Source organism: Mchenga conophoros, linkage group LG8 (genome assembly GCF_057382185.1).
Source record: "Mchenga conophoros isolate Kocher_MC1m ecotype Shallow Benthic linkage group LG8, M_conophoros_male_GT1.1, whole genome shotgun sequence".
In the NCBI taxonomy this organism is placed as follows: domain Eukaryota; kingdom Metazoa; phylum Chordata; class Actinopteri; order Cichliformes; family Cichlidae; genus Mchenga; species Mchenga conophoros.
Genome location: NC_140533.1, coordinates 17,890,341 through 17,917,491, shown reverse-complemented (window position 1 = coordinate 17,917,491; position 27,151 = coordinate 17,890,341). Strand labels below are relative to the sequence as shown.

Below are 27,151 nucleotides of genomic sequence, written 5' to 3'. Positions count from 1 at the left end.
GATGAGTCTTGTTTTCTTTTACACATGGATGGCCGGGTGCATGTCAGTCGCTTACCTGAGAAACATGGGAAGAAGGCAAGCCAGCGGAGGCAGTCTGATGCTATGCACAATGTTCTGTTTGGAAACCTTAAGTCCTGCCATCCATGTGTACCGCCTACCTAAACATTATTGCAGACATTGGACGTCTCTTCATGGCCACAAAGCAAAAAAGGTTCAGGAATGGTTTGAGGCTTCCAAATTTAAACTGCATATAATGTTCAGCCATAATAAATGTCGTCACATTATGTTATTTCATATACAAGAAATAGCCACAAATATCATGCTTTTTGCTGCCTTACCATTAATTTATCCTACTGCTATGGATTGAAAGGATTTTAATGATGCCAGTAGCAATCTTTCTCGATTTGCTTAATAATTCCAATTCAATTTTCTTTCTATGGGAGATTAAAACGTTCACAGATTTTCAGCAACACAACAGTTTTATTATCTCTGAGTCAGAGCGTGGTGTAGAAAACGGAGTAGAGAAGCAAGTTGGATGCGTTTCAGGTTTGCAAAAGGTTAGCGTCTATGAATTTGTTGTAATGGTTTTGCAGCTGTTAAAAAAAATCAGAGCCAGAAAATAATATAAGGATTTGATAAGCCCGGCGGCATGTAATACTTGTGTAGCTGTCTTCAGTTTTGTTGTACAGAGTTGAACTGACAGGATGTGACTCCAGGCGACTGAAATGAAACAGATCATTACACCGACAAAAATGATTTCTGTGAGTTTGAACATTTGTTGGAAATATTTGGCATGATGCGAATGCACAAGCTAATGAAATCTGTAGAACTGGACAAGATGTTTTTAGAAGTTTTAATGCAGAAATGACAGTCCTAATCAAGAATCACAAAGGACTGACTGCTATAACAAGTATGCGATGCAAGGTTATTGCAGTTAATTTAAACTAACTACAAACTAAAACTAGATGTGAAAAGAAATTATTTGGTTTTGTCTGATGAAGGACATGTTTATTGAGGCTCTGGGTATCTACATGGCTGTGATTTAACTGTTTTTAAAATGTTATGTATTTTAATCGTATAATAATAATAATAATAAAAAACACGTAAACGAATAAAAAATAAACTAAAACAAGAAAATCCACTCTGGGAACCACCTGGAAAAAAACTGAATCAAAAACAAAAAGTCAAAAGCCAAAATAAAATAAAAATAAAAAACTATATTAGCTCTAATGTGACGCTCACAATTTGCAATGCAGCAGCAAAGTGACCAATAAAAGCAAATTAAAACTACATTAAGCTAAGTTCTGATGAGAAAACTAGACAGAAACAGAAACTTTAACAGGAAACCTCAGAGGCACATGATATACATAAAGAAATACTGATATTACAGTGTTAAAAAACAAATGCCTAGATTATGATTTAAGTAAATAAAACAGTTAAAAGTGTAAAACATAAACCACCACCATTTGAACACATTTCTAAGTACACACTTCCCCCCCCCCCCCCCCCCTCTAAACTGGCACTTGCTTGTCCAAACTTTGAGAACCCCTGATTCGCAGGAGGATCACTGCATTTTGTTTTATTTTCATTAACATCCCGACTACTTTGGAGTCAGAATTGTACGTCCTTTGGCATTTTGCAAGTCGGCATGAGTCTCAGTGATGGTACCTGAACAAAACACATTACTCTGCATAGTTGTAGCCTATATAGACCTGGTGTAAGAGGAACTGCTTACTGAGCATCTCTGCAAATGACTTCTTTTACAACATCTCATCCTACTGCCCAGAATGAGCGAGCAATATTTCATATAGAAAGTTTGAACTTGCATGCCTGTGTTTTTCTTGCTTCTCTTCACAGTTTTCTCTGTGACCTATATTTCTGCCACTGACACAAACCTAAAGGAGAAAACGGTGTCATAATCAAATAAGAAATATGTAAAAATGCAAAGGACCAACTGCAGAGACAAAGACTCAAACTTTTGCACTTTATGACTGCCATCTGATGCAGCTAAAGAACAGCCATCTCAGCTAGTACGCGTGCGAAGGGAGTCTGAGGAGGTTGTTCGATGGTTTATGGCAACTGTCAGATGCACTTCCATGCTCCCTCTCTTTCTTAAGCCCTGCTTCCATTAATCATCCTCATTTTCTGTGGACGTTAAAGACGTATCCTGCACCTGCAAAATGCTAAAGCACAAAAGGGGAAAGTGGGTGTGTGTGGTATGTGTGAAAGCTGGGGGCAGGAATTAGTCAAAGAGACAGGGGAGAAAATGGTTGTGCCCTTTAGTTTGACATTTTTGACCACAGCAACACACGTGCGCGAACACATTTTTGCTTTGGGGCCAAATTCTGACGGCGCAACACTAATGAGGGTAAATGTGTCTACTTTTTTCCTTTTTTTGCAGTCCTGTGCCTCCAGGTGTGAAGATGCTGTGTAATCAGAATTTGAAATGTCTTAGTTTTATGTTTTATCAACTATTATGATAAGATTTTAATCCTATAATTGAATTACTAAAATCCGTGAGCTAACATGAGGCTGCCCCCGCCCCAAGGATTTATTTCTAACAAGTAAAAGGTTAGATCCATTGTAAAATTGTCAATAAACAACCCACAAACAGAGCACATCTGCTCACCTAAACTTATAATGAGCAACGGTAGGCTACAAATAGTTCAAACAGGGTCCCCAAACTTTTAAAATTCTTCTCACTTTGAGTTTAAGGTATTCTAATAGCACTAAATCAAACAGCACTCACTGCCAGCATTTATTTTCTCAAGACTGGATCGTTGACTCTCTGGCATTAATGAGAAGCAACTTTCCAGTTTCCAGCTGGTTCCGAATTCAGCAGCTCTGCTTCTTACTGGTTTCTGCAGACAGACTTCTTACCTACGCTGGCTTAGCTCCACTGGCTTCCTGTGCATTTCTACAATTGATTTTCAGATTTTAATGATCGCTTTCAAAGCTCGTCTGGATCTGGCCACAAGGTACATAGAAGAACCATTTTTCTAATAAGAGCATGCTCACAGCCTTAGATCATGAAGAAACCTTTGGATCTTCATTTCTAGCATGGTGGTTTACACTTTTGCCTGATAAGCAAAAGATCACCAAAGTTTGACCACTAAAGGACACACAAATCCAGTTGGGGGTAATGTCAGGAATGGCATCAGGTGTTTATTTTAAAAAATATTTTTTTAAAGGGATTCTTTTACCTGTGATGTCTTCTGTCGTCTGGTTATTATCCTTTAGTTGTCTTGCGAGCTGCCTGCTCCAGCCCTCCATATATCTGACTTATTTTTTAATTCCTTTTGTAATATGTGTGTGTTGGGTGGGTAATATTAAATCTTTCACTAATCCACTGCAGTGTGATGTTGTTGCCTGTGATATAGGTAAGAATACAGAACAATGTGAGGCAGGTTGTTAAATGAAATCAACAGTTTTTACCATGTCTAGTGCTTAAAGATCAGTAGCTCAATAGTGAAGTCATGATCATGCACATTGGTGCATCGGTTAGCACTTTGGATTGAGATTTAAAAAAAAATCTTGATAAATGTTTGATTTGATTGGTTGATAGTAGGTTAGTCTTGTTCTACTGACCTTCATAAGTGAAATACATTTCTTTCCCAGGACTGCGTATAGTTGGCTAACAGGCCAATATTTTTCAGTCATTTGAGTACAGAATGAGTCATAACACACGTTTAATTATTCAGGGTAAAAGTTGTAAACTTGTAACATGAATTAAATCCCACAAACTTCATTACTTTTCAATTTAAAAGTTGGGCTTTTTTTAAAAAATAACTTCAAACGAGCCAAATTGATTTCTGTGCTTTGGCAGTTGTGTTGCAGAGGATTCGGTCGGGTTCTGTGGGAATTTTCTGTCAATGCATTTTTTTGTTACGTTGCCAAAGCTCTGTGCACGGTGACAAAGGCACCGAGTGCTGAAGACAATGACGGCGAGGGAGACCGTGCCTTTCTGTCTGGATAGGAATGTGTCCCCTTGCCCAGGTCACAACGCTCAGTTCAGTCTGGGCCCCCGACAAAAAAACGCACGCCACTCCATAAAAACATACCAGGTGACGCTTTGTTCGAGTCGTTCATTATATCGCTGTCACACGTCGGTCCCTTTGACTTATTCAAGATGGTCAGAGGCAGACCCGAGGACCCTGTGTTGCGAAAGCAATGAATCACACCCACTTGTAGTCATCTGCAGAGTGGGTAAGCTCATGGTAATTACATTTAATCACAGTGATTACCACTAAATGTGCTCCATAATGACTCTCCTTGTGATGATAAAAAAAAAGTAAACTCTTTGGAAAGTAACTAAATTACATATAATCCATCTGGAAGTGCCGTTCATGTCTGTGTATATTTTCTCCCTGCAGGTTCAGCTTACTATGACAATGTGCGGCCGTTAGCTTATCCTGACTCAGATGCTGTGCTCATCTGTTTTGACATCAGTCGACCGGAGACACTGGACAGCATACTGAAAAAGGTCAGTGTCACGTTGTTAGATGTGTGAATGTGTCCTCTTTTTTTAATTTTAAGTGCATTTTGTCTCTAATTAGGGCAGTGTAGGTAAAGCAGCCATCTCATTACAATACTCACATTAAATATGCAGGTTGAAGAAGTCATCTCTTCTCTTTATACTGGAAATCGATTCCTCTATAGAGTGACTAGATCTACGTCATCAGAGATATACAGCTTCCAGCTTTCACCATCACGTCTGTGTTCAAGTTAAGGCCACCATGTGTTCGTTCACTGATAACCTGATCCGTCAATCTACGATAGGGGAATAAAAAGGAAACGATGAGAAAACATTGCCAGCTGTAGAGGTGGAGACTGGGATAACATTTAAGGTTGGATAATGCTTTGTGAGAGGCATACGCGGACAAGCCAACACATGAGATACAGAGATTAATGAGGATATTGGGAATGAAGTGAGATTCTGGAAGAAAAAAAGATAGATAGCACGAACAAATGGTACAGAAGGGAAAAGGGGGAAGCGATAAAGACTCAAGTAGTGTTCATGTAGCAGAGCATTACTTTGAGAGAATAGTCGTTGTAAAAGGAAAATTAGAGGTTGCAAAAATTGCTTAGGCGGAAGGTTCTCAGAGATGTCAGAACAAAAAGTGCTGTGCACTTATTTGAGACTTAAAGCTTGCAAATGGAAAATACATTTAAAGCAAAGCAAACTGCAGAGAAACAAGACATGGCGGCAGATTGCCATAAAAAATTGAATTAGGTGCATGAGATCGTAGCAAAGGATAAGCTTTGTTTCTAAACTTTGGATAGAGTGACCGCTCGACATGTCACTTTGGCATCCCGTGCATGCATTGTAAGACCGGCACATTCACCGCGATTACTAAGGTCATTTGATAAGGTCAAAGTTGAATTTGGTTCTCAAGTGGACCCCCTGTAGACGTGAGAATTCGCTCGGCATTGGCAGATATGCGTTTTCGTCTGGTATTGATGAAGTCATTATAAATAATGGCACGGACGAGAGGAATGTGTCTTCCAAACAGAATCAATTAAACCCTTTTTCTCATGTTTTAAGAGGATTCCGGCTTTGAGGGGATTCATTTTTCCTGCTTTATTGATGGTGAAGAAATTGTTTTTTTTAATACTTCTTCTATCTGAGGCACACAGTTCCATCTGTGAGCACAGAAGCTCCAACAAAAAAAAAAGTTGGCTTAAGAGAACGTAGCTAAAACAGCTTGTGTTAGAAAACGCATGAACTCAGATGCACCTAGGTCCACTATAAGACATGATGAAGAGATAATTAATTTGAACCGTGGATCAAACAGGCAAAAATGAGCATAATGGGTTCACCTCTACCTGACTGCTGTGGTATGTGCACGTTCTTGGTTTGCACACAGTGAGAAAGTGAGGAAAGTAAAAACAACAACCTCCGTTTTTCTTTTTTGATAAACCAGCGCCTCGGCTCCAACAGCTCGCATTCTGCCTCTTTGTGCTGCTTACCAATTCTTAACATTAACACAGACAATAAGCCGCTCTTCCCATGGGCCCTTTGTGACTCATCTAAATTGCTGCTGTTCACCAGTTGCATGCGGTTTGGCACAGGGTCCTATTGAAAGGCAACAGCTCACTCTGCACAACGGCGCGCTAGAGCCCGTAACAGCAGCGACGCAGGCATCCAGGAGAAAAGATCTCTTTGTAAGGGAGAACAAATGGAGCAACAGTGCTCAAAGCAGTCGCCTCTGCCATGGTGTGAGGAGATAATGAAAGGAGTCTCGAAGAGAAAGAGAGCGATAGAGAGAGTTTAATAGCTTGAGTCATATTTTGGCCTGCAATGAGAATTGTCTGTCTCGGTCTTTATACAGCATTTATGTCCATGAGCATTTCCCTTTTTTCCCCCCTCTTCTATCCTTTGATTTGTTGATTGCAGTTTTCAAATACACGATGGAAAATTTAAGACATGGAGTGATATAAATTCCAGTTTCAGAGCAGTGAACAACAGTGCCAGTGTTTCATTTTAATGGTACAGTAAGCCAGAAAATACTGGTGATTGTGTGGGTGTTGCTCCAGCCTTCAACTTCAAGATTTACACATTTTTGATGATGTAGTGTTATAAAGTCTTAATATTTTACTTCCAGTGAGCCAAACTTTCTTGGAATTTTTTAAGTGATCGTGAGTTGTAGTTCTCTGGACTTGCAAAGTTTGTTTTTTTTACTTTGCCTGCTTTTTAATTCATTTTCAGTTCAGGCTGTGTAACAAAACTTTTTCAGAGGATTTTTTTTAAAGCTATAAAAACTCAAAGGATGAACCACAGTGTTATATCTACATACCGCAGAAAAGCAAAGAACCAATTTTAAATTATATCTTTAGGCACTTTACTAGTGGCCTGTCACAAAAACACATAATTTGTTCCCGTTTCCTTCATTGAATAAACAAAACAGGCATAAAATAACATATTTGCACCAACAAGTTGTTTCCCAAAGAGCTATTAGCCAAAAACGTGGCATGTTGCAGTATGACATGAGAGATGCTTCTACATCTACTGGTCACTGAAGCCCCATCAGAAATGGTCTCAGAGGAAGTGTGGCTGTCAAGAAGCTATTATTAAGGAAGGGAAACTTAGAAAGTTAGAGGTATGCCACATTACACTTGACTGAAAGTCAGTGGCATCAGGCCTTATGCCATGATGAATCCAACTTTGAAATATTTGGTTGTCAATATGTACAGAGGAGGTAAATATCAAGTGTCTATGGCCCCTGTGTTGGCTTTGAAGAGCTTTGAATGTCCTTCAAGAAGAACAGAGAATACATATAATCCTCAAAATATTATTTGGTCATACCAAAAATCCTAGAATTCTAAATAAATGGTACGAGCTGGTGCTTTTCCATGAAGAGCTCTAAAAGTCAGAACCAGAATCTTAAAACTGACAAATATTTGTACTTTCCATCAAATATGAAGAAAGGTATCAGGTAAATAACCCGGAATAGAATAAGTTGTTTTCTATGTTATTCGTTTTGTGTTGTAAAATCATTGCAGTGATTGGCTGTACATGAGTATAACAGGTATCATATTTGCTCTTTTTGATTTCTTTTATTTGGTACATTAGAACACAGAGGAATGATATCGGTAACATCTTTATTTTATTTTATTTTTATTTAACATTTCTTTAACCAGGAAGATCCCACTGAGATTAAAAACCTCTTTTTCAAGGGAGACCTGGCCAAGATAGGCAGCAGCAAGTATCTCATAGTTACAAAAATCACGCAATTAAACACAGGCAAGAAGAACACACATATTAAAAAAACCCATTAAAATTCAATTAAAATGATGAGCAAACTAATTGAGATAGTTTGTGAATATTATTAAGTTATTTTTTAGAAATTCATTTTATTATTATTATTTTAGATTTTAGTGTTTCTTTTACAGTTTTTATATGACCAGCCTGTCAGTTCCACATTTTGAATGCCATTAATCTGCAGTCTGTTAATCTGCAAAGAGACTACACAGATAAACTAACTGAATATCACTGCAGCACGGTGAGAAGTTAAACTGCTGGACAGCAGATTTGCAGATGGGATTAAGGCCCTCTCAAGGCAGGAGATAAGAATTTATGACCTGATGGAAAGGAACTGCTCCCAAGTCAAATAAATCTCAATTCAGCACCTCATTTATGAGCATTTTAATAATTGTAGACTGTTCCCACATGTCTGCATACACGGGCATTTTTTAAGCTGTGAACTAGGCGCCTTCATTCCAATTATGGAGCTCTTAAAGCTACAATTTAAAAATGGTAATTTAGAGAAAAATGTGCTTTGGAAATAGTTTGAGGAAGATTTTTTTTCCTCCTTTTCTCCAGTTCAGAGAGAAAGGACTTGACAAGCCTGCAAACAAATCTTACCTAAAATCCACCCAGCCTTATTTCCAAACCGTATTTACCGACATCAACAGTGCGTTCGCTTCAACCAGGTCCTAAAATCTTATGAAAGGCTTCCCAGAAGAGCATATTAGTAAGACGTTAATGTCCAAGGTTTTCAAATGAGATGCAACTATGAACATAGTGCTCAAGTACTCAGAATACTCTCGTACTGTAGCATAATAGAGGTCATGTACACTGATATATGTTTGTCTCTCTGATGCACAGTGGCAAGGTGAAACACAGGAGTTCTGCCCCAATGCCAAAGTGGTGCTTGTCGGCTGCAAGTTGGACATGAGGACGGACCTCAACGTCATGAGAGAGCTTTCCAAACACAGACTCATTCCTGTCACACATGAGCAGGTGAGGAGTTCACAGAAAGCACCGCTCGCCTCTAAAATTTGAATGGAAATTAGCTGCTTGCCTTTTTCTGTACCCCGACAGTGCTGCAGAAATGCTGCCCGTGAGCAGTTGGTTTTTAAGAAAATTATAACTTTAAGAATATGCATGACGTATAGTTTCAAATGCACAGTTCATTGCGGTTTTCAGCTGCAGTGACATTTATTCGCCTGTAGTAGAAATTATATGGTATCAGCACAGGCAAAGGCACCTATTACTTTCCTCCCTTGTGCACACAGGCAAATATTTTTGAAAGTGCATTTGAAGAATGAGACTTGCGTCAGATCATAACTTCCACAAATGTGAAAGCACAACGACTATAAAGGAGCTGGAACTGAAGGAAGAAGAAGACAAACAGCAGGATGTGCGATAATACGATTGTTTTGTTTGTGTCTTGGAGCAATGAGCAGCGGCACGCATGAATTTTAATAGCTTATTTTCATGTAAATGTGAATTTGCTCTCCTTGGCAGCCTTTTGTCAACAAATTAATATTTTCCCACATCTCTGACAAAGCAAAGGTAACGACCTGTATTGTCCTGTCAATAATGACATCAAAATTGGTTCATCACAACCTCAGATTCGTTTCTTGTTATATATATTTTGCTTTGGCTCAAAATTCATAGAGGCTTCTTATTGGACCGAAACATCAACATATTTTTTTTAAGACGTTACTGCAGCTATGCAGGTCATTTAACATGTCTTTTAATACATATATATTGAATTATTTACATCCATACGTAATCATTTTTTAGTGTTAATAGCATAGCAACCAGATAACAGTGAAAAAACAAAGGCTGAGTAATGTGCTTGTACGCCAACTGAGGATTGGTTTTCAAAGGCCTCCAAGTGATGCCTGCTGCACAAAACACTGGACTCAAGTGGTGGGCACTCAAGAGGGCAATCCAGTGTAGCCCAGCCATCTGTTGCTTGCCTTTAGACACTCACTATAGGACGTTCTGATGTTTTGGGTTTTGAGGGGTTTTGTTTGGACAACAGCCCCTCAACCAGATGCCATTTGCCTCAGGAGAACCTGTTAGAGGCACGTTGCCCCAGACAATATTGCTCATGGGCTGAGTTGGGCATGCAAGCCCCATCCACTGCTACAAATTAGTGATTTTTGTGATTGAAGCTATTCATTTACCATTTATTTTATGTTCCTGCCCTTATTGCTATGGCCCTGAGCTGTTTCTAGTGGCTGAAGGAATAAAACGCAAGGGGCAGAAAGAGCTTCATCTGCAGGGTGTCCAGGTTCACTGTCAGGATTGGTGCTCTCATTTAAGCTTTCTTCCACAATCCCACACAGATGAAGTGTTTCATGCATGTCCCTGGGTCTCTGGGTCTGACTTGGGAGGGGACTCTAGTGCAGACCTAGAGGATGATGGTACAGTGAGCCGAGATTAGTCTGAAGCCAGGGCCCAGACCTGGATAAGCAGTATAAAAAGGATGAAGGGATGGATCAAGTATTGTTAATCCATATTTATTGGTTGTATTAAACATTACATTTGATATGGCCCTATAATTAAAGGTCTTATGATGGTCCTTAATGTTGCTGATTTTATATCTGTGCTGAAGACTTCTAGAGTGAAACAACGGATAAAAATGTGGTAGGGGACAGGTTTTTGATTGCCTAAGTAATTCTTGAAAGTGCGGTTTCTTAGTGGACCCTATTTAAAGAGCTGCACTGTAAACAGACTGAAACAAGCCGGGAACTTTACGTTTCACCCACTTGACCAACTGATGCGAACCCCAGGGGAGAGCGCAGTCAGCAGAACAAACCGCAAACCAACTGTGTCACTGTTGCTGTAATTGGCTTAAGGGCGTCAAAATAAACACTTGAAGTGCTGGAGCGTTTCCAGTATTACAAAAATAATACAGCTCGAGCCTTTAATATTTTTCACACGAGCAGAAGTAATGTCGCCCCATATGGCAGCTAGATGCTGCTTCAATATGGTGCATCAGTAGCACCGAAGGCTGAACACCTACGCTTTCATTTGTTGTACATTTTCCAAGGAAATTGCATGATCAAAAAATAAAGAAATAATGTGACTCAAACTCAGGATGACAGAATGAAAATGTTTTGTTTTGCTACCTAAATCACTAGAAAGCACTGCTGGAAAACAGGTGAGCAAAATAGTACTACATATGAAGCCGAAGCTGTCCAGATGTGAAATGGGGCTAAACCTTCGAGGGAATAAAGTTTTTGCAACTGCAAAGAAAGGCTTTGAATATTTCATAGTGTGGGGGATATTCTCCGTATGCCCTGGCTAGCAATCAGCTATCAGACCTCAGAGGTTGCAGGCTTTTATTAAGAGGGAGGTGTTAGTGCACACGACCAAGTGCAGTGTTCTGCCATCCACAGAAGCAGGGAAGGGATCGTCTAGCAGCATGTGACAATTGCTTACAATAACAAATATTTAGAGAATACTTTTAAAAATGTCCACTGTGTCTGCACTCAGAGTAATGAGTGGCTTTTAAAAATGTTGTGCTTTATTTTATTTCATTGGGTTACACAAGGCTTTCCACAGAATTCTAGTGGTTCAATGTGGTTTAAGGACATCTAAGAATAAATAAATAAAATAAAGCATAGTTTCCACTACATGACCCATCTCTCATCCACACACAAGGTTTTGTATGTTTTTAGCTCTAAGTACTAGCTCTCAGCAGCTCTTTAGGTGAGTCAGTTGCTTTTGGATGACAAACAAACATAAACTAAGCTGTATTTCAAAGCTACACTACACGGCATTTTTATAGTAACAGAAAGAAGTGACTGGATGTATTGTGAAGGCTGTTTTTTGCCTTGAAGCGTGTGCACCAAACCTTAGAACATGCTTTCAAACTATTCTTCTCTCAAGCCATTGTCCCACGGGAACTCTGTATGATATTTCGAGAATGAAGTTGAGATGCATGTGAACACAGCAGGCCACTGTTAAGGTCAGATCTTTATGCAGTACTCAAAAAACTCAATTCGGTTTAGGTGAGGGATGGTGATTGAGTTGAGATTGCGCGCGGTAGTCACATGATGCACACTCGCTCGTTGTGAATTCTCAGGACAATTTAAAAAATGTTGCTCTTGGGGAGCTTAAAGGGTAAAGCCTGTTTATTGGTGGGTCTGTTTAATATGTCTGGCATATATGTCTGCCTGGTAGCATCTGTGCATGTTCAGGTTTGAAGGGCGTAAATAAAAATGCTTAGTGTTAGAGTCACACTGGGACAAAGAGTGGTTGGAAATGGCAGCACGAACAAAATTACTGCAGCTGTTGCCTTTAAGATGGTTTCTTAAGAAGATGGGAATAACATCAACAAACACTTGCAGTCTTTAGTGCATTAAGGTGACAGAAAAACTCCAACAAGACTGATTCAGTCTGCTATCAGTCTGCAACTTGACACAATTCAATCTGCTTTAAAAAATTCAATCCTGATGTAGTTCATGCAGGATGGTGATTTAACTGTAAAGTGCCATAAGTGCTCAGCGACATTGCTGTTATAAAGGAATATAACCACAATACAACCAGTTGGCAGCCAGTTTAATCGAGCCCCAATTATCAAAGAGACACATATATTATAAATTAGATGGCAGTTATTTGCAAATATTTGCCAATCTGTCGGAGAATGACTGCAGTCAGTCCAAGTGGAACTGCAGTTGTTTGGTGACTGTGGTCTCCCGCAGTTTGAGGCTGTGGGATTCTGAAAAATCAGCACTCGGTCTCAAAGTGTGAGGTGGAAAAAAAAAATCAGTACAATCATCCGGAAACCACCGTGCTATTTTCCCTCTGCTGTGACTGACTGACATTAAGTAAATGCAGAATGAGTGAAAACAGCCAAAATGACAAATCATAAAACGGTACTTGCCAACCTGCTTTGCATATATCCATAGGTTTATTTTATACTATTTCCAAACTGTGTGTCTCACATTGAAATGTTATGATGAAATGCATGCAGATGGGGCCAAACGACATGCTCGTAGGCAGGAGGCCGTAAACACAAAAAGCAAGCCTTTATAAAATAAACACAAGATAACACTGCAAGGAAACACACAAGGCACAAACAAAGCTAGAACACAGTATGGCACAACAAGGTACTTGGTCAAAATGAGGCTTTAAATAGATACAGAAGGTAACTGGGTTGAGTGGACACACTGGGTAAAAAGACAGCTGAAAGTAATAAAGGAAGTAAAACTAAATACAAGACACAACCTGCAAAAGCCTACCAGAATAAAGCTAACAGAGACGTATTAACAGAGATGCAGACTTAAAAGACTCAAAAGGATTCTAGATTAAAACTAAAACCTCATCTTAGTTTTATTTACTAGAAAAAGTGATATGAAGCAATTGCTGTGTTATTCCTTGTGATGGTGTAATATTGTCAGCCATATGTAGTAAATACTAGTTGCATGTGTGACTGCACTCAGATTGGAGCCACTCAGACACGAACCCAGTAAGAATGATTAGCCGGCTACAGCTCGCCTCTGCAGGGTGAAGTGTTATACTATTAACTCATTGTTCTGGTTTTCTGACCCACAGCTTCGTTTAGCTTTTAGCACTCTTATGAACCTTTTTTGGAAAAGCAGCAGGAGGCAGAAAATGTTTTCAGTGAAAAAAAAAAAACTAAATTTTTTTAAAGGCAGATAGAGAGCTGGGAACTAACTATTGAAGGCGCTGTAACATAAAGCTGCAATAGCCACGGATTTCCCTCTAGAGACGAAAATCAAACGAGAAGGAGGCTGAATATTAGATGGAACCTAAAATGTGGTAACATTACAGCTCATTAAGAAGTAATAATATATCAGTTGTGTGTTTACATCTTGTTTTGCAGTGTTCAAGTGGTCAAAACATCAATTTTAAGTCTTGGCTTTTCATTTTTAATCCTGACTAACTCACATTCTGTGCTTTTAGGGAACCACTTTGGCGAGGCAGATTGGCGCCGTGGCCTATGCAGAGTGCACCTCAAAGTATTCGGAGAACAGCGTCCGCGATGTATTTCACGTCACCACCCTGGCATCTGTGTCCAACATTCATCGGCCTCAGCTCAAACACGCCGGATCACGCCACGGCCTCAAGCGGGTTTCCCAGCAGCCACCTCGGACTGAGATTCACGAGCGTCCGCCTGCCATTAGAAAGGACCGAGCCAAAAGCTGTGTGCTCATGTAGGACCAGAACCTACCTGCTGCCTGATCTGTGTGTGTGTGGGTGTGTGTGTGTGTGTGTTTGCTGACGGAGCATGCCACACATGAACTTAACTTATTGGTGAATTGTTGTCAGATTCTTTGCACTGCATAAAGGACGATGTGATAAAAGCGAGAACGGATGCTATCCTGAGGAGGTCTTTGAAGGGTTGTTTGTCCATTTTTAGCAAAACTCTGCTTTTTACTTTTCTTTGTGGCTGTGCGCTCATCAGGGGAGGACATCGTAGCGGCAAAAGCAAATTTCTTTAACGCTTGTACCTGAACAAGTGGACAAAAAAACAGATAAATTAAAAACAAGACACAAAATAGTGCATAGGGAGATGAAAAGGAAAAAAATATATATTTGAAAGATCGTCTTGCAGGAAGCAGCGGTAACCGTGCTGGTGTTGACCTCTATTATTGTTGTTTCCTGTTTTGAAATGCTCCTCTGTCTTCAAGTGTTTAAGCAAATGAAGCACAATACGATGCACGCAAAGCGCTCTGAGAAGTCTGTAAATGTCAGGGAATGAACTCTGCTCTCCCCGCTGTGCATAACAAATTAAAAATGAAAATCTGGACTCGTGGGCTGAGATGACACTAATTTTCTTAAACCACAAGTGCTTTTAATATTGAAAAACGAAATAATCACTCACCACATAATATTGTTGTGCTGTGTAATTACTGTTGTTCAAATAATCAACACTGGAAAGGAACGTCACAGAGGGCGTTGAGATGAATATTATGTTGTACATGTGATAATGAAATAAAAAAAAAAATCGTCTCTGCTAAGTGTTGGAAGATCTTTAATGTGACATATTCATCTGCTGGATGCTTGTCAAAGCTAAGAAACTGCACCTCAGTTTCAAGACATTTTCTTGCCCAGACAAGAAAATATCTCTCTGAAAAATAAAAAATCATTCTGCCTGCAAAGATGTGGCTTTAAATTTGAAAAAGGTGAAAAATAATAAATGAGACAAAAAGTACACACAATGCTTCGGAGCAGCGCAGACCCACAAAACCTGCAAATCCTACATTTCTGTAATCATGGGTCTGTGATCGTGGCAGCAGCTCTGTGAAGCAGTACTTCAGCACAGCAGTGCTTTCAGTTAAATGTGAACATGCTGACTCACCTGTATGTCGGTGACCTGTCATGTAAATGGACTGGCGCCTTTCGACTCTGTTAAGAATTCAAAGCTCTTTCTACTGCAGGTCTCATTCCCACACAATCACAAATAGATTCATTCTTTTATTTATGCTTACATGCACTCGCACTCTATCGGGGGCAACTCTGGGTTCAAGGATACTTCGGCATGTGGACTTTCCAAATGGTAGATGAACCTCTGCCACCTGAGCCACAGCTGTACAGTAGTGCTGCTCATCTACAGAAAGACCACCTATGACAATTTGATGTCAGCAGGAAGTTTCTTGGGTAACCGTTCAAATGGTGTGGGCAACTCGGTTGTGGGTTGTCCCAGCGCTTCGCACACTTTCATCACACACGTGCAACTCAAACGCTCCTTGTGATCCTTTTTCACTGCGGTGTCTCCTAACCAGTCTGCTGCGTGCTCTGTTACTTTCTACTACCTCCTCTCCGGGTCCCAGCATGCTACCGAAAGGTACTTGTGAGATATTGCAGTCTGGATCAAACTAGTGGACCAATCATGCAGTTTGCAGAGCAAACAGAACAGAAACGGACTACTCACATTTCCAATTGCATATTGTTAAGTCATGGTAAAACAATGGCTCTGACCTCCACATTTAGATAAAAGTCACCTTCTCACTCCAAGGTATAAAGAAAAAACATGGTCTCATCAATGTTTGTCCATGTTTGTGACTTGTGAGTGCAGATCAGTGAATAACCACACAGTATAACATGAATTTAAAGTGTAACCCGAATGTTTTCTCAAACAAGTTTGATTTGAAACAGTTACTGGAGTGGTTTTAAAAAGGTCTTGACTAAAAGAGGCATTAATAATGAAAACCTTGGTGTTTGTACACTAAATAAAATATCAGTAGTCTAATTGCTGACTCCTTAATGGCAGCAGCTATTAGAAACCTACATTAGTCTGAAATTCAGTGGCTATTTTGCACACACTTATACAAAAAGTTGAAATATATATGTAACATGAATACACTGTATTTCCTGAACGTAAAGAAAAAAAAATAATGCAGTTGGTTTTGCTGCTTTTATGAGCCTTGTAGTCTGACCTTTAACTGTTACTTTTGTTCCATTTTGTTTCCTGCCACCATGGATAAGGCCCCACAGCAACTCTCTGCCTGTGCGAGTACAGCAAAGTGACATTTTGCGGCATCACTGCCATGTTGCCACGCAGGGAGCGTTAGGTCACTCCACACGCTAGAGGCCAGGCCGGTGCAAACACCCTGTCGGGGGGAGATGATGTCCACACCAACGAACGGAGAGAAGAAAATCTGCTCAGTAAACTCTTGTATAATGATTCTCACTAATACGATGTAATTCTAAATAGAGTACATATGTAAATATAGTTACAATACTGGTATAGGTGTAGTAGTTTCATGCAGTATTGTCCTGTGGCGGCTGGACTCTGCCGGGGCTGCCCTTTATCACTGACTCTTTACATAACTTATATGGACAGATTTTCTAGGGATAGCAAAGGCAGCATTGAGTTCCCAGTTTGGTGGCCTCTGTATTACTTCTTTGCTTTGTGTGGAGGATGAAAGCTTGCTGGCTTCAGCAAATGCTGATCAGCTCATGCTGGGAGTGCAAAGTGGCTGACAGCAGAATTAGCACTTCCAAAAATGAGGCCATGGGTTTCAGCCTGAAAAGGGTGGAGCTCTTTCTCCAGGTTAGTGAGGAGCTCACCATCACATGTTGGAGTTCAAACATCTTGAAGTCCTATTCATGAGTGAGGGGAGGTTGGAGCAGTACCTGCAATGATATTGATGCTTTACCAGCTTTTGTGTGGTGAAGAGAGCTGAATATGCTGCTCCTCCAAATTAAAAAGGGCCCAATTACGGTGATTCTAGTAATCTGATTCGATTTCCTCCTGGACATCTCACAGGTGATGTGTACGAGCATACCAGGAGAAGACCCTGAGGCAATCTCAGGACATGCTGGGAAGATTATGTCTCTTGACTGGCTTGGGAATGCTTCAGTGTCCTTGCAGAAGAGCTAGCGGCGTCTGGTTAGTGCTGCCGCTGTGACCGAGACTCGGATAGAAGGCTTGTTAGAATAATAGCATAAAAAGCGAGTAGTTTCTTTTATAATAGAAGGACCATGAGTAAACAGGAACTAATTAGATTATAATTTCGACTACACCAGCGAAAGCACCCCTCAAGGATCAGTAAAATCAAGTTAAGAGACCAAACCGGCCGGTTAGAGCCGCCTGCAGCCCCAGGCACTGTGTCAGCCTTTGCTGCTGTTTCTTTGATGCTGCACTCAATGTGAACGACGTCACGTAAGTGAGTAAACATATTTAGCAAACAGTCATCTCTCCTGTCCTTGCAGCCTCACCTGGCTCTGTAACATTCCCAGAGGTGGGAAATAACAAAATGCAAATACTTTGTTACTATGCTTAAGCGAATTTTCAACCATCTGTACTTTACTTGGCTATTTATTTTTCAGATTTTTTTTTTACTTCCTAGATTTAAGAATAAATATTTTCTACTCATTATTTTTAAACACCTTGTTCCTTTAAATCCTTTCGGTGTAACACTACTTCCTGGACATACTTTCCAGTTCCTCCTGGGGAATCTCGAGGCATTTACAGGCCAGACAAAATACAAAATCTCTCCAGAGGGTTTTGGGTGTGCCTTGGGGTCTCCTCCCCTTTGATGCTGCCCAGAAAGGCTCCAAAGGGAGGAGCACAGGAAGCATCTGAACAAGATGTCCGAATCACCTCATGCTGCTCCTTTTTTTCCAAAAAAAGAGGAATGGCTCTACTTCAAGATCCCTCCGGATGTCAGAACTCCTCTATCTCCTCTGTCAGTGGTTTTATGTAAGACCATTATCAGCTGAAGATTTTAATTTGTGTAATGCTTTGGCTTACATCCAAGTTGCTGCTAAACACTCTTTGATATTTTACTAAAAAATAGAAATAAAAAAATAGCTCTTTTTGCACTAGACAAAACAGAAAAAGTCATGAGATCACTAAAGTCAGCATGCTTTATCCTCTGGGAAACCACGCTGCTAACCTGGCTAAAGATTCCTGACTCGGGTGAAAATATCAGCTAAGCAAGCATCTGTTCTGCACACCAACCTGAATGGAAAAGGACAAAAAGCAGCATTTTCTTCTAATCTAAGGCGATGCAAATGGAAGCTGTGTGATAACAGAACAAGAGTGGCCTGCTTATGAGACCTAAATGTGTATCCCACCACCGCATGCACTGTTTTTGATGAAAGAGCACATTCAATAAAACAGAGTCCCAGTGGTTAAAGTCTGTATATGAGAAGCTCATGCTTTACAAACCTGTAGCTCATGCATGAAATGTGCAGAATCATCTTCAGAATGACAGAAATTATTCATTTATGTCTTCTTCCCGAAGGAGAAAATTCTCTTTTAGCCTGTTGTTCTAGTGACGGCTGAGCTGGTAGGCACCCGCCCTGTTGCACGCAAGATAAAAAGTAACTTTCTCAATTATGTTTAGGGGTTCTGGCGTCAGCGTGATTGAATTACAGCTCTCAGGTAGGAGGATGATTACAATTAGACAAGTGGTTCTCAGTCCTCCGTATTCAGAGGCCTGCTGTTTCCAATCTAACCGCCTAATCAAAAGGCATTTATCAACTGAAAGTGTTACACTGAGGTAAAAATGAACTCTACCAACAGCCTCTAGGTTTCGAGACGGCTTGCATTACACAAGTCCCTTGTGGAGTAAATTAGCCACATATAAAATAAAAATGTTTTTATACAGTTATGAAAACTGTGACATGTAAAATCCATTATGGTTTCATGGGAAAGTTTTTTCGTACACTTTTGAGCGAGACGGGAAACTGGTCGGGTGAATTGCTTCTCCTGCTTTATTATTATATGCACCATTATCTTGATACAAACACACTCTGCAGGGGGTCCATTTTTCATTTTAATTCTGCTATAAAGTAGCGCTGATCACTGACCACCGAGGCTCAACCCTTTTGCATCTTTAATGTCCTTCCTGCCTGCACAGTGTCAGTAGCCATAAAACTGCACCCTAATGTGCAGTTTTGGATGTGGCCGACAGGGCTGCTCTGTTATAAGTTCAGTTTTACTCAAATCTCTGCTTTTGAGACCACAAGGCTGGCAACAAGCATCGGCTACCTAATATAAGGCAACGCAATAACAACACTGGGGTAATGGCTGTCGTGTCAGCGGGATTCATTAAAAATGCAGGAGTCATTTAAACAGTATGTAAAATTGAGCAGATTAAAAATATATGTGCCCCGTGTCCACGAGCCGAAAGGCTGCATCTTTGCATCTCCGGCTCTGAGTAACAATGAAGGCAACGACTTTGTAAAAGCACACAGATATGCAATGCAATACATGCAGGGAGCAGGTTTACAGTAAAGACTGTGTACAGACTCGTAAAGGCATCATTAATAAATGGTCAATTGGTAGTTAATTAAATTTTAGGTAAGTCAATGAAATTATACACACTTGGTTTGTAAAGAGAATCCAAATAATGTTCACAGAGCCTGTTAAGATATTTACTTTTGTTTTTGCTGCTTGTTTTTCATAACTTTTACAAGCTGTCTGGTTGGATTTAGATACCAAAAATATCCTTTTAACCCAAAGCAACGAGATTTCTGTTTGGACAAGTAATGAGGGAGACCTGCCAGGGACCGTTGCCAAAGGACAGCTTGTGCAGGAAGGAGGATCGTCTCACTGGTAAATAATAAAAGGCTTTATTGCAAAACAACAATAACCTTTCTTAATCATTAATGTATAGCAAGTTGTGCGCCAGTGTCACCAGCATGGAAATGTTCTTTGCTCTTATCAGCTATGCTATCATGGATATTACTAAACTCACTGACCACTGCATTAGGTATACCTGTTCAGCAAATATCAAATGAGCCAATCACATGGCTGCCAATTAATACAAAAGTCTTGTAGACATAGATTGTGAAAATTAAACTGGATGAGCAATAAAAGTGGTTGAAAAGTGGTGTTGGTGACAGACTGTCAGACAGTTTGAGTGTTTCAGATCTACTGTGATTTCCCAAACAAACATTTCTAGGATTTACAGAGAATGGTTTGCAAAAGAAAAAGTGTCACTTTTCTGTATGACAATGTCATCTTGTCAGAAGTCAGAGGATGGCCAGACTCCTTTGACTTGCAACAGGCATTCAAATGACTTGTTACAACCAAGATATGCAGAAGAGCACCTCTGAACACGCAACACATTGAACCACATACGTAACAGCAGCAGAAGACGCACTCGATGGCACTCCTGTCAGATAAGAACTGAGGGTACAGTCTGTGAAGGTTCTCAGTCATCCAGGTCATCGTAGTCAAAGGAGCTTGCAAAGAAAAGCGTCTGGACTTCTTTAAGCTGCTTGAAGACGTTTCACCTCTCATCCAAGAAGCTTCTTCAGTTCTAAGGTCAAATGGTGGAGAGTCCCAGATATAAACCTAGTGGGAGATAACCCCCCACAGAGGGACAAAAGGACCCCCTGATGATCCTCTAATCGCCTGAGCCAAGGTGTGAAACTGGGTGTGGGTCCCGATCAGCCAGAGTTTCGGGTGAGCTCATTGTGAAACCTGGCCCCACCTTATCATGCGAATTCCTGAGATCAGATGGCCCAGGATGTGAGTGGGCGTTAATCTCAAAACTGGATTATAGATGGCAGAGAGTTGGTGTCGTAAACCCCCGCCTCTGTTCAAAGACGGTCGCTCACAGTGGACATAGATGCTTCTTTCACTCCTCTTTCAAACCATCTGTCCTCTCTGTCCAAAATGTGAACATTGGCATCCTCGAAAGAGCGTCCTTTATCCTTAAGATGCAGATGGACTGCTGAGTCTTGTCCTGTGGAGGTGGCTCTTCTGTGTTGTGCCATGCGCTTGTGAAGTGGCTGTTTGGTCTCTCCAATGTAGAGGTCTGAGCATTCCTCGCTGCACTGTACCGCATACACCACATTGTTAAGTCTGTGTTTTGGTGTTTTGTCTTTCGGGTGAACCAATTTTTGTCTGAGCGTGTTGCTGGGTCTGAAATGCACCGGGATGTCATGCTTGGAGAAAACTCTCCTGAGTTTTTCTGATACACCGGCTACATAGGGGATGACAATGTTGTTGCGTCTGTCCTTCTTATCCTCCCTCGCTGGTGTCTGGTCTTCGTTTTTGTGCCTCTTTGCTGACTTTAAGAACGCCCATTTAGGATAGCCGCACATTTTGAGTGCTTCCTTTACATGTGTGTGTTCCTTCTTTTTTCCTTCAGGCTTAGAGGGAACATGTTCTGCCCGGTGGTGTAGGGTCCTAATTACTCCAAGTTTGTGTTCCAAAGGGTGATTGGAGTCAAAGAGGAGGTACTGGTCCGTGTGTGTGGGCTTCCGGTAAACTTCGATGTTGAGGTTGCCGTTCTCTTCAATGTGCACGGCGCAGTCCAGGAAAGGCAAACAGTTGTCCTTTGTGTCTTCCCTGGTGAACTTGATGTTTTTATCCACAGCGTTAATGTGCGCAGTGAAGGATTCCACTTCTTGTGTCTTGATTTTGACCCAGGTGTCGTCTACATATCTGTACCAATGGCTGGGTACTCTTCCCTTGAAATGGGTTCCCCCGTGTCACCTATTGTAGCCAACCTTTACATGGAGGAAGTGGAAAGGAAGGCTCTTGGCTCTTTCGACAACAGAAGAGAAAAACAAGAATTTAATGTAAAGCACATTAAAGCATGGATCCATCCTGTCTTGCATCAATGGTTTGAGGCAGTTGTGGTGATATAATGATATGAGGGATATTTGCTTGGTACACTTTGGGCTCCTTAATTCCAACTGAGCATCATCTGAAAACCCCATCCTACCCGAGTAGTATGTTGACCATCTCTATACCATCATGACCACAGATTGGAAGTAGTCATCAGAAGATTGGAACAAAATCTCTGAGGAATGTTTACAGCATCTTATTGAATCCATGGCATGAAGAATTAAGACAGTGCTGCAGGCAAAAGAGGGTCCAACTTTATTTCCAGTGAGTAGTGCTAATCACTGTCATTTTCACAGTTAACTATAAAATAATTATTTACTACTGTTTAAATAAATATGCTATAAATATTCCTTAAATTTATAGTAATAAAACATTTCATTGATGGTTACTATGAAGCTCTGTTGACTTCCCATTTGTGACACAGCTTTAAGGAGACAGTGTTTGTGCTGCAGCCAAGGGAGTCGGACCAAAATACAGTTTAAATGCTCTCGGAGCCAAGAGGTTAATGAGGATCACAGCGGCAAAGTGCAAAAGCAGACAGGACCATCACGGACAAGTGCGCTCGTTATTCACAGCAGCTTGACTGACATGGGAGCGCATGTAATGTGCACATGAACATCCGAATTACTAAAGCAGGTGAATTAAAGTCGATCCTGACAGGGTGCGTTACATTCACATTAGAGATCCCTGTCTGTGTCAGAGGTTCATTTTAGTGCATTAGCTCATTTGAATAAAAGCTTGAGTGAATCTTTTTAATTTGATTTTTCTTTTTAAAATCAGCTAACATGCTGTTGGTGGGTGAGTGTAATATCGGAGAACGTTAATCTAAGTTGTTGTGGTGGTTCTGCTGTTGTTTCTTTCACGACAGTGTACGTGAACAGAAGAATCTCACGCGACCACACGATCTCTTGCCACTTTAAAAATAAATAAATAAATAAAAAATAACAATACAAAAAGCAGGAACGATCTCTGCGCTTATGCCAAATTTGGCTGGGGGGTAAGTTATTGCCCTCAGGTGTTGGAAGCAAATGGAAGTCAGCTTGTACATGTTTGCACACATGCACACAGATGTGCAGTTTCACAAACAAATAAGCACACAGAAATATTCCAGATGGTCAGGCAGATTTTTTCGTGCTAATTTCCCCTGTGAAATAGGAATATCTTTCACAGCGGGATACCCTGAACTACAGTGATGCATTAAGACTCAACAACTGGATGCATTCGTAAAGCAACCTACTTTTTACACAAACACCTATTCACCCATGCATCCATAATTCACTGTTAAAGAGGCTTGAGCACAGAACTGCATGCTTACTATTTAATTCCTGTACTATAGTAACCTCAGCACCTGCTCTTCCAGTTCTTATTCAAAAACTGAGAATTCAAATTATGCTAATGTTCAACTAAAGGTTTTGCTTTTTTTTTTTTTAAGTCTTGCACTTCGATGCCTTCTTGTCTGTTGGGCCACTATTGGGGCCTTGATTTAAATCTCTGGCCTGACATGGTGACTGCAGTCGGAGTGCAATCACTCTTTGCCAAACACCCTGAGTGTTTCTGTCAGTAATGATGCCTCAAAATTTTATCCATCTCAACGCTGGGGAAACCGTGGCCTTTATGATTGGATGGTGGCCCACTCGCCAGAAGGACAAAGTCCACCACTAAGATTTTGGTAATGTTTTTAACCAGTATTTGCATTTTGAATCTCACAAGCTCATTTAGTTTCTTTCTTTCTTTCAACAAATTGCATTCGATTAGCAGCAATTAACTGCCACTTACTTCTTAATTCCTATGGAAGCAGTAAAGGTGTACTCACACACTGCTTCCACATCTTAGTTTAGTTTTCTTAAATAAATAATGTCACAGAATAACATGTCCTGTTGTGTAATTCACCCAAGCTTGCATTTTAATCATTTTAAGACCTAATTATTATTATATCCTTTGTCATGTCGGGTGCTGTGCAGCAGGCAGGATGAAAGACCCAAATGCAGGACTCAGAAATGAAAAGTTAAACTTAAATCACAGCTTTTATTGCTGGAAAAACTCTTCATTAACACAAGGAAACAAAACAAGAAACTCAAATCACTGAGGAAACAAGGGAAATCTAGAAAACTAAACTATGAACAGAGAACTGGAACCCTATCGTGACACAGAGGTGAAGCCACAGCATGGTGAGGGTACAACACAACACAGAGCAAGGAAAACACAGGGCTTAAATACACACTGGAGCAATCAGGGAATGGGAGACAGGAGGGAAACACAGCTGGGAGAAATCAGAACTAAAAAGACAAGGGGAAGCAAAACCAGACACACTGCACACAGGACAGCGACTATCAAAATAAAACAGGAAGCACACAACAGGCACAGACTAGACTGAACAGAGGGGACAAGGAACCCTGACATCATTTTTTACCATTACTGTATAAAATCAGCCACTAACCTACAAAAATGTGCAAAAATCTAATATTTCTACTCTCGTTACCTCCTTTTTAAATGTATTATCCAGTCTTGCACAGCAAAGGGTGATTATTTCTTTTATTACCTTTTAATTAACTTCAGAATTAGTTTTACTAACACAATCCAAATTGTATTAATTAAGGACTTGCATCCCCCGTTCTTCCTGCCTTGTTCCATGGACACATGTACTTGTACAGATGTGTGCTGGTTTTTAAGTAAAATGTGAAGCACTTTATAATTTTATCAGAAAATGTACTATTAAGTTGTGAGAAGGTATCTCACAGAGAAGTAAGCATGACTGTACATTCTTAATATTGTTTTTAAAAATGCTAGAGGCTTGAATTAAATTACTAAACTAAACTTTACATTTTCAGTTAGTCAGTTAGTGGGTTCAGTTTACTGCTGACATGATACTGGAAAATCTACTTTTTGTCACCTGGCAGTCGATAAAGAGGATTAGCTTTTCTAAGTGCCACTGCCCCTTTGTCTGTCTATTAAACTGACAAGACACTAAGGCTGCAGTTATTCAGCCAGCTGTACACACAATGGCGGTAAACAGTGTCGCATTGTGTGAGCGTCTGCCGTGTGCCGTGCTGTAACCCCAGGTCCCACACAGGGAAACTGAGCTGAATGTACGCTCGGCTGCAGCTCTGCACTGAAAAATCAGCTGACTGGAGGAAAGCAGCGTCCTGGCACGCTGGCGTCTGGCACCACACATCTGGCATTTAAAAGGCCTCAGAGCAAACAAGCTGACATTATTGTTTCACGCAGGCTCCTTTTCTATTTTCAGCCACCTGGTTTTTGATATCTGTTGTTGTCATAGCGATGAATGTCAAGGAATTCAGTATTTTTATTCATTCTGCAACCAACCGAAAGTCACAAATTCGCAACACAATGCCGACGTTGGCATAAATATTCTTTTCTCGGATGATTTGTTATTAATGGAATATAAATTCAATTCAAGTTAAAGAACGCGGTGCTGAAAATGATGCGGGCTGTGGATGTGGATATGCATTTCAGTCCGTTGAAGTTCATGCTATTACAGACTTTTGAGCCCAAAAACACCTATTATTAAGAAAACATAGGAAGGTACAATCACCACCACTTTGACCTTTAAGCAAACATCTATACGGGCTTGTTATATTGTGTAGCCGTTCAAGCAGACTCATGTCCTTGAGGCATAATTGTTTCCAGCTCAGAAAGTTGAGTGTGGCTGCAGGAGCTGAATAGGTTTTTTGTTATATCTCTGACCTTTAAACTCGCATGCCTATTTTCACGTTGATTACATTTTTCATCGGGCATGAGCTCTGGTTTGTTGTTACATCGATTACAATTGCCACAGTTAAGACCACCAACGCATCCTGATTAACTGTGAGCTAGTGGTACAAGTGCAATATTAGGGTGCTATGCTTTTCACACGGACTGCATACATCTATATATAATGGGAATTAATTAGCCTGTAAATCAACAGTTTATGCAGCTATTCAACTCCTTGAATTAAAGCTGAAAGTTTGCTTTTGATTTTCATCCTGAATGTTTAAGTCTAATTTGGTGGCCTACAGAGCTGAAATTATGTAAACTACATCAATGTGCCTGTATTTAATTTCATTCACCTTCTATTATGTTTACTACTTCTCTTGGTATTTCTCCCACATCCCAGGCAGCCTGAGATTTTTTTTACTAATATTTTAACAGCGCAAGCATATGTAACTTGTGTCCCCTGTCACTTATTGCTTTCCTCACACATCCTTGTTAAAGCATAGACGTACTGGTCCATAAGATGTTTGCCTCTGCACACCACCAGAGGGGATTTTAAATCCAGCAATTAAGAAGTGATTAAAGTCGGGACCTTCAACTTTAATTCAAGGGCTTTAACAAAAGTGTAGCATTCACTGTTACATTAGAGTCCCTGTTTTCAGAGGCTCAGAACTAATGAACAAACTAGTTACATGAAAAAGAACTGTTTTTAATAACGGGATGAATATTTTCTGAGCTCCGTCAGGCCTTTACAGCAGCCACCTTCAGTTGTTGCTTGTTTGTGGGCCTCACTGTCTTCAGTTTTGCATTTAATAACTGAAAAGCTCTCTTTTGGGTTGAGTTCAGGTGGCTGACGTGACCAATTAAGAAGTTTCCATTTCTTTCCCTTCACAACCTCTTGGGTTTCTTTTGCAGCATGCTTTGGATCGTTAGACATTTGCTCTGTGAAGTGCAGGCTGATCAGCTTTGCAGCGTTTGGCTGAATCTGAGCCGAGAGTAGAGTCCTGTGCACTTTATAATTCATCCTGCTACTCCCAATAGCACTCACATGATCAATAAACACCAGTGACCCAGTTCTACTGGCAGAAATATATGCACATGCCATCACCTTGGCTCCATCATGTTTGACAGATGATCTGGTACGCTTCGAATCATCATCTTCCTCTTTTCCCTGCATACTTTTTTCATTCTGGTACAAGTTCACTTTTGTCATTAATCTGAAGGGTGTTTGTTGTTTTAAGATGTTTTCTGTCAGATCTCTCCTTCCTGTTCTTGAGTGTAAAGAGTGGTTTGCTCCTTGTTGTAAAGCCTTTCTATTAACATTCACAAATGTCTCTCTTGATTGAAGACTTTTACAACAACACGCCTACATGTTCAAAGTGTTCTTGACTTGGTTAGAAATTGCCAAAGAAAGAACTCCACAATAATGCCCTTGAGTTGTCTTCTGTGGCTTTTCAGGCTTCTTGTTGTTGCTGAGTTGGTCAGTGTATTAATTCTTTTAAGAATGTACCAGATTATTGGTTTGGCACTCCTGAAGTTTTTGCCTCTCTGTGGTGGAGTTATGTCTTGTTTCTTTTAGCCCAGTGATGCCCTCCATCACTTGTAGTGGCATTTCTCTGGGCTTTCCGCAT

The 27,151-nt window shown here is 40.4% G+C and overlaps 1 protein-coding gene across 1 annotated transcript in view; it reads left to right on the top strand.

Annotated features, from left to right (window-relative positions):
* LOC146568553 (rho-related GTP-binding protein RhoN-like) overlaps positions 1–14,202 on the top strand; it is a 33,099-nt gene extending 18,897 nt beyond the window's left edge. Inside the window, exons 3-5 of the mRNA XM_085284648.1 lie at positions 4,374–4,483; positions 8,609–8,743; positions 13,673–14,202. Of these exons, the coding sequence (XP_085140774.1) occupies positions 4,374–4,483; positions 8,609–8,743; positions 13,673–13,927 (500 nt within the window). The 3' untranslated portion in view covers positions 13,928–14,202. The remainder of the gene's footprint in view (positions 1–4,373; positions 4,484–8,608; positions 8,744–13,672) is intronic.
* The last annotated feature ends 12,949 nt before the right edge of the window (positions 14,203–27,151 follow it).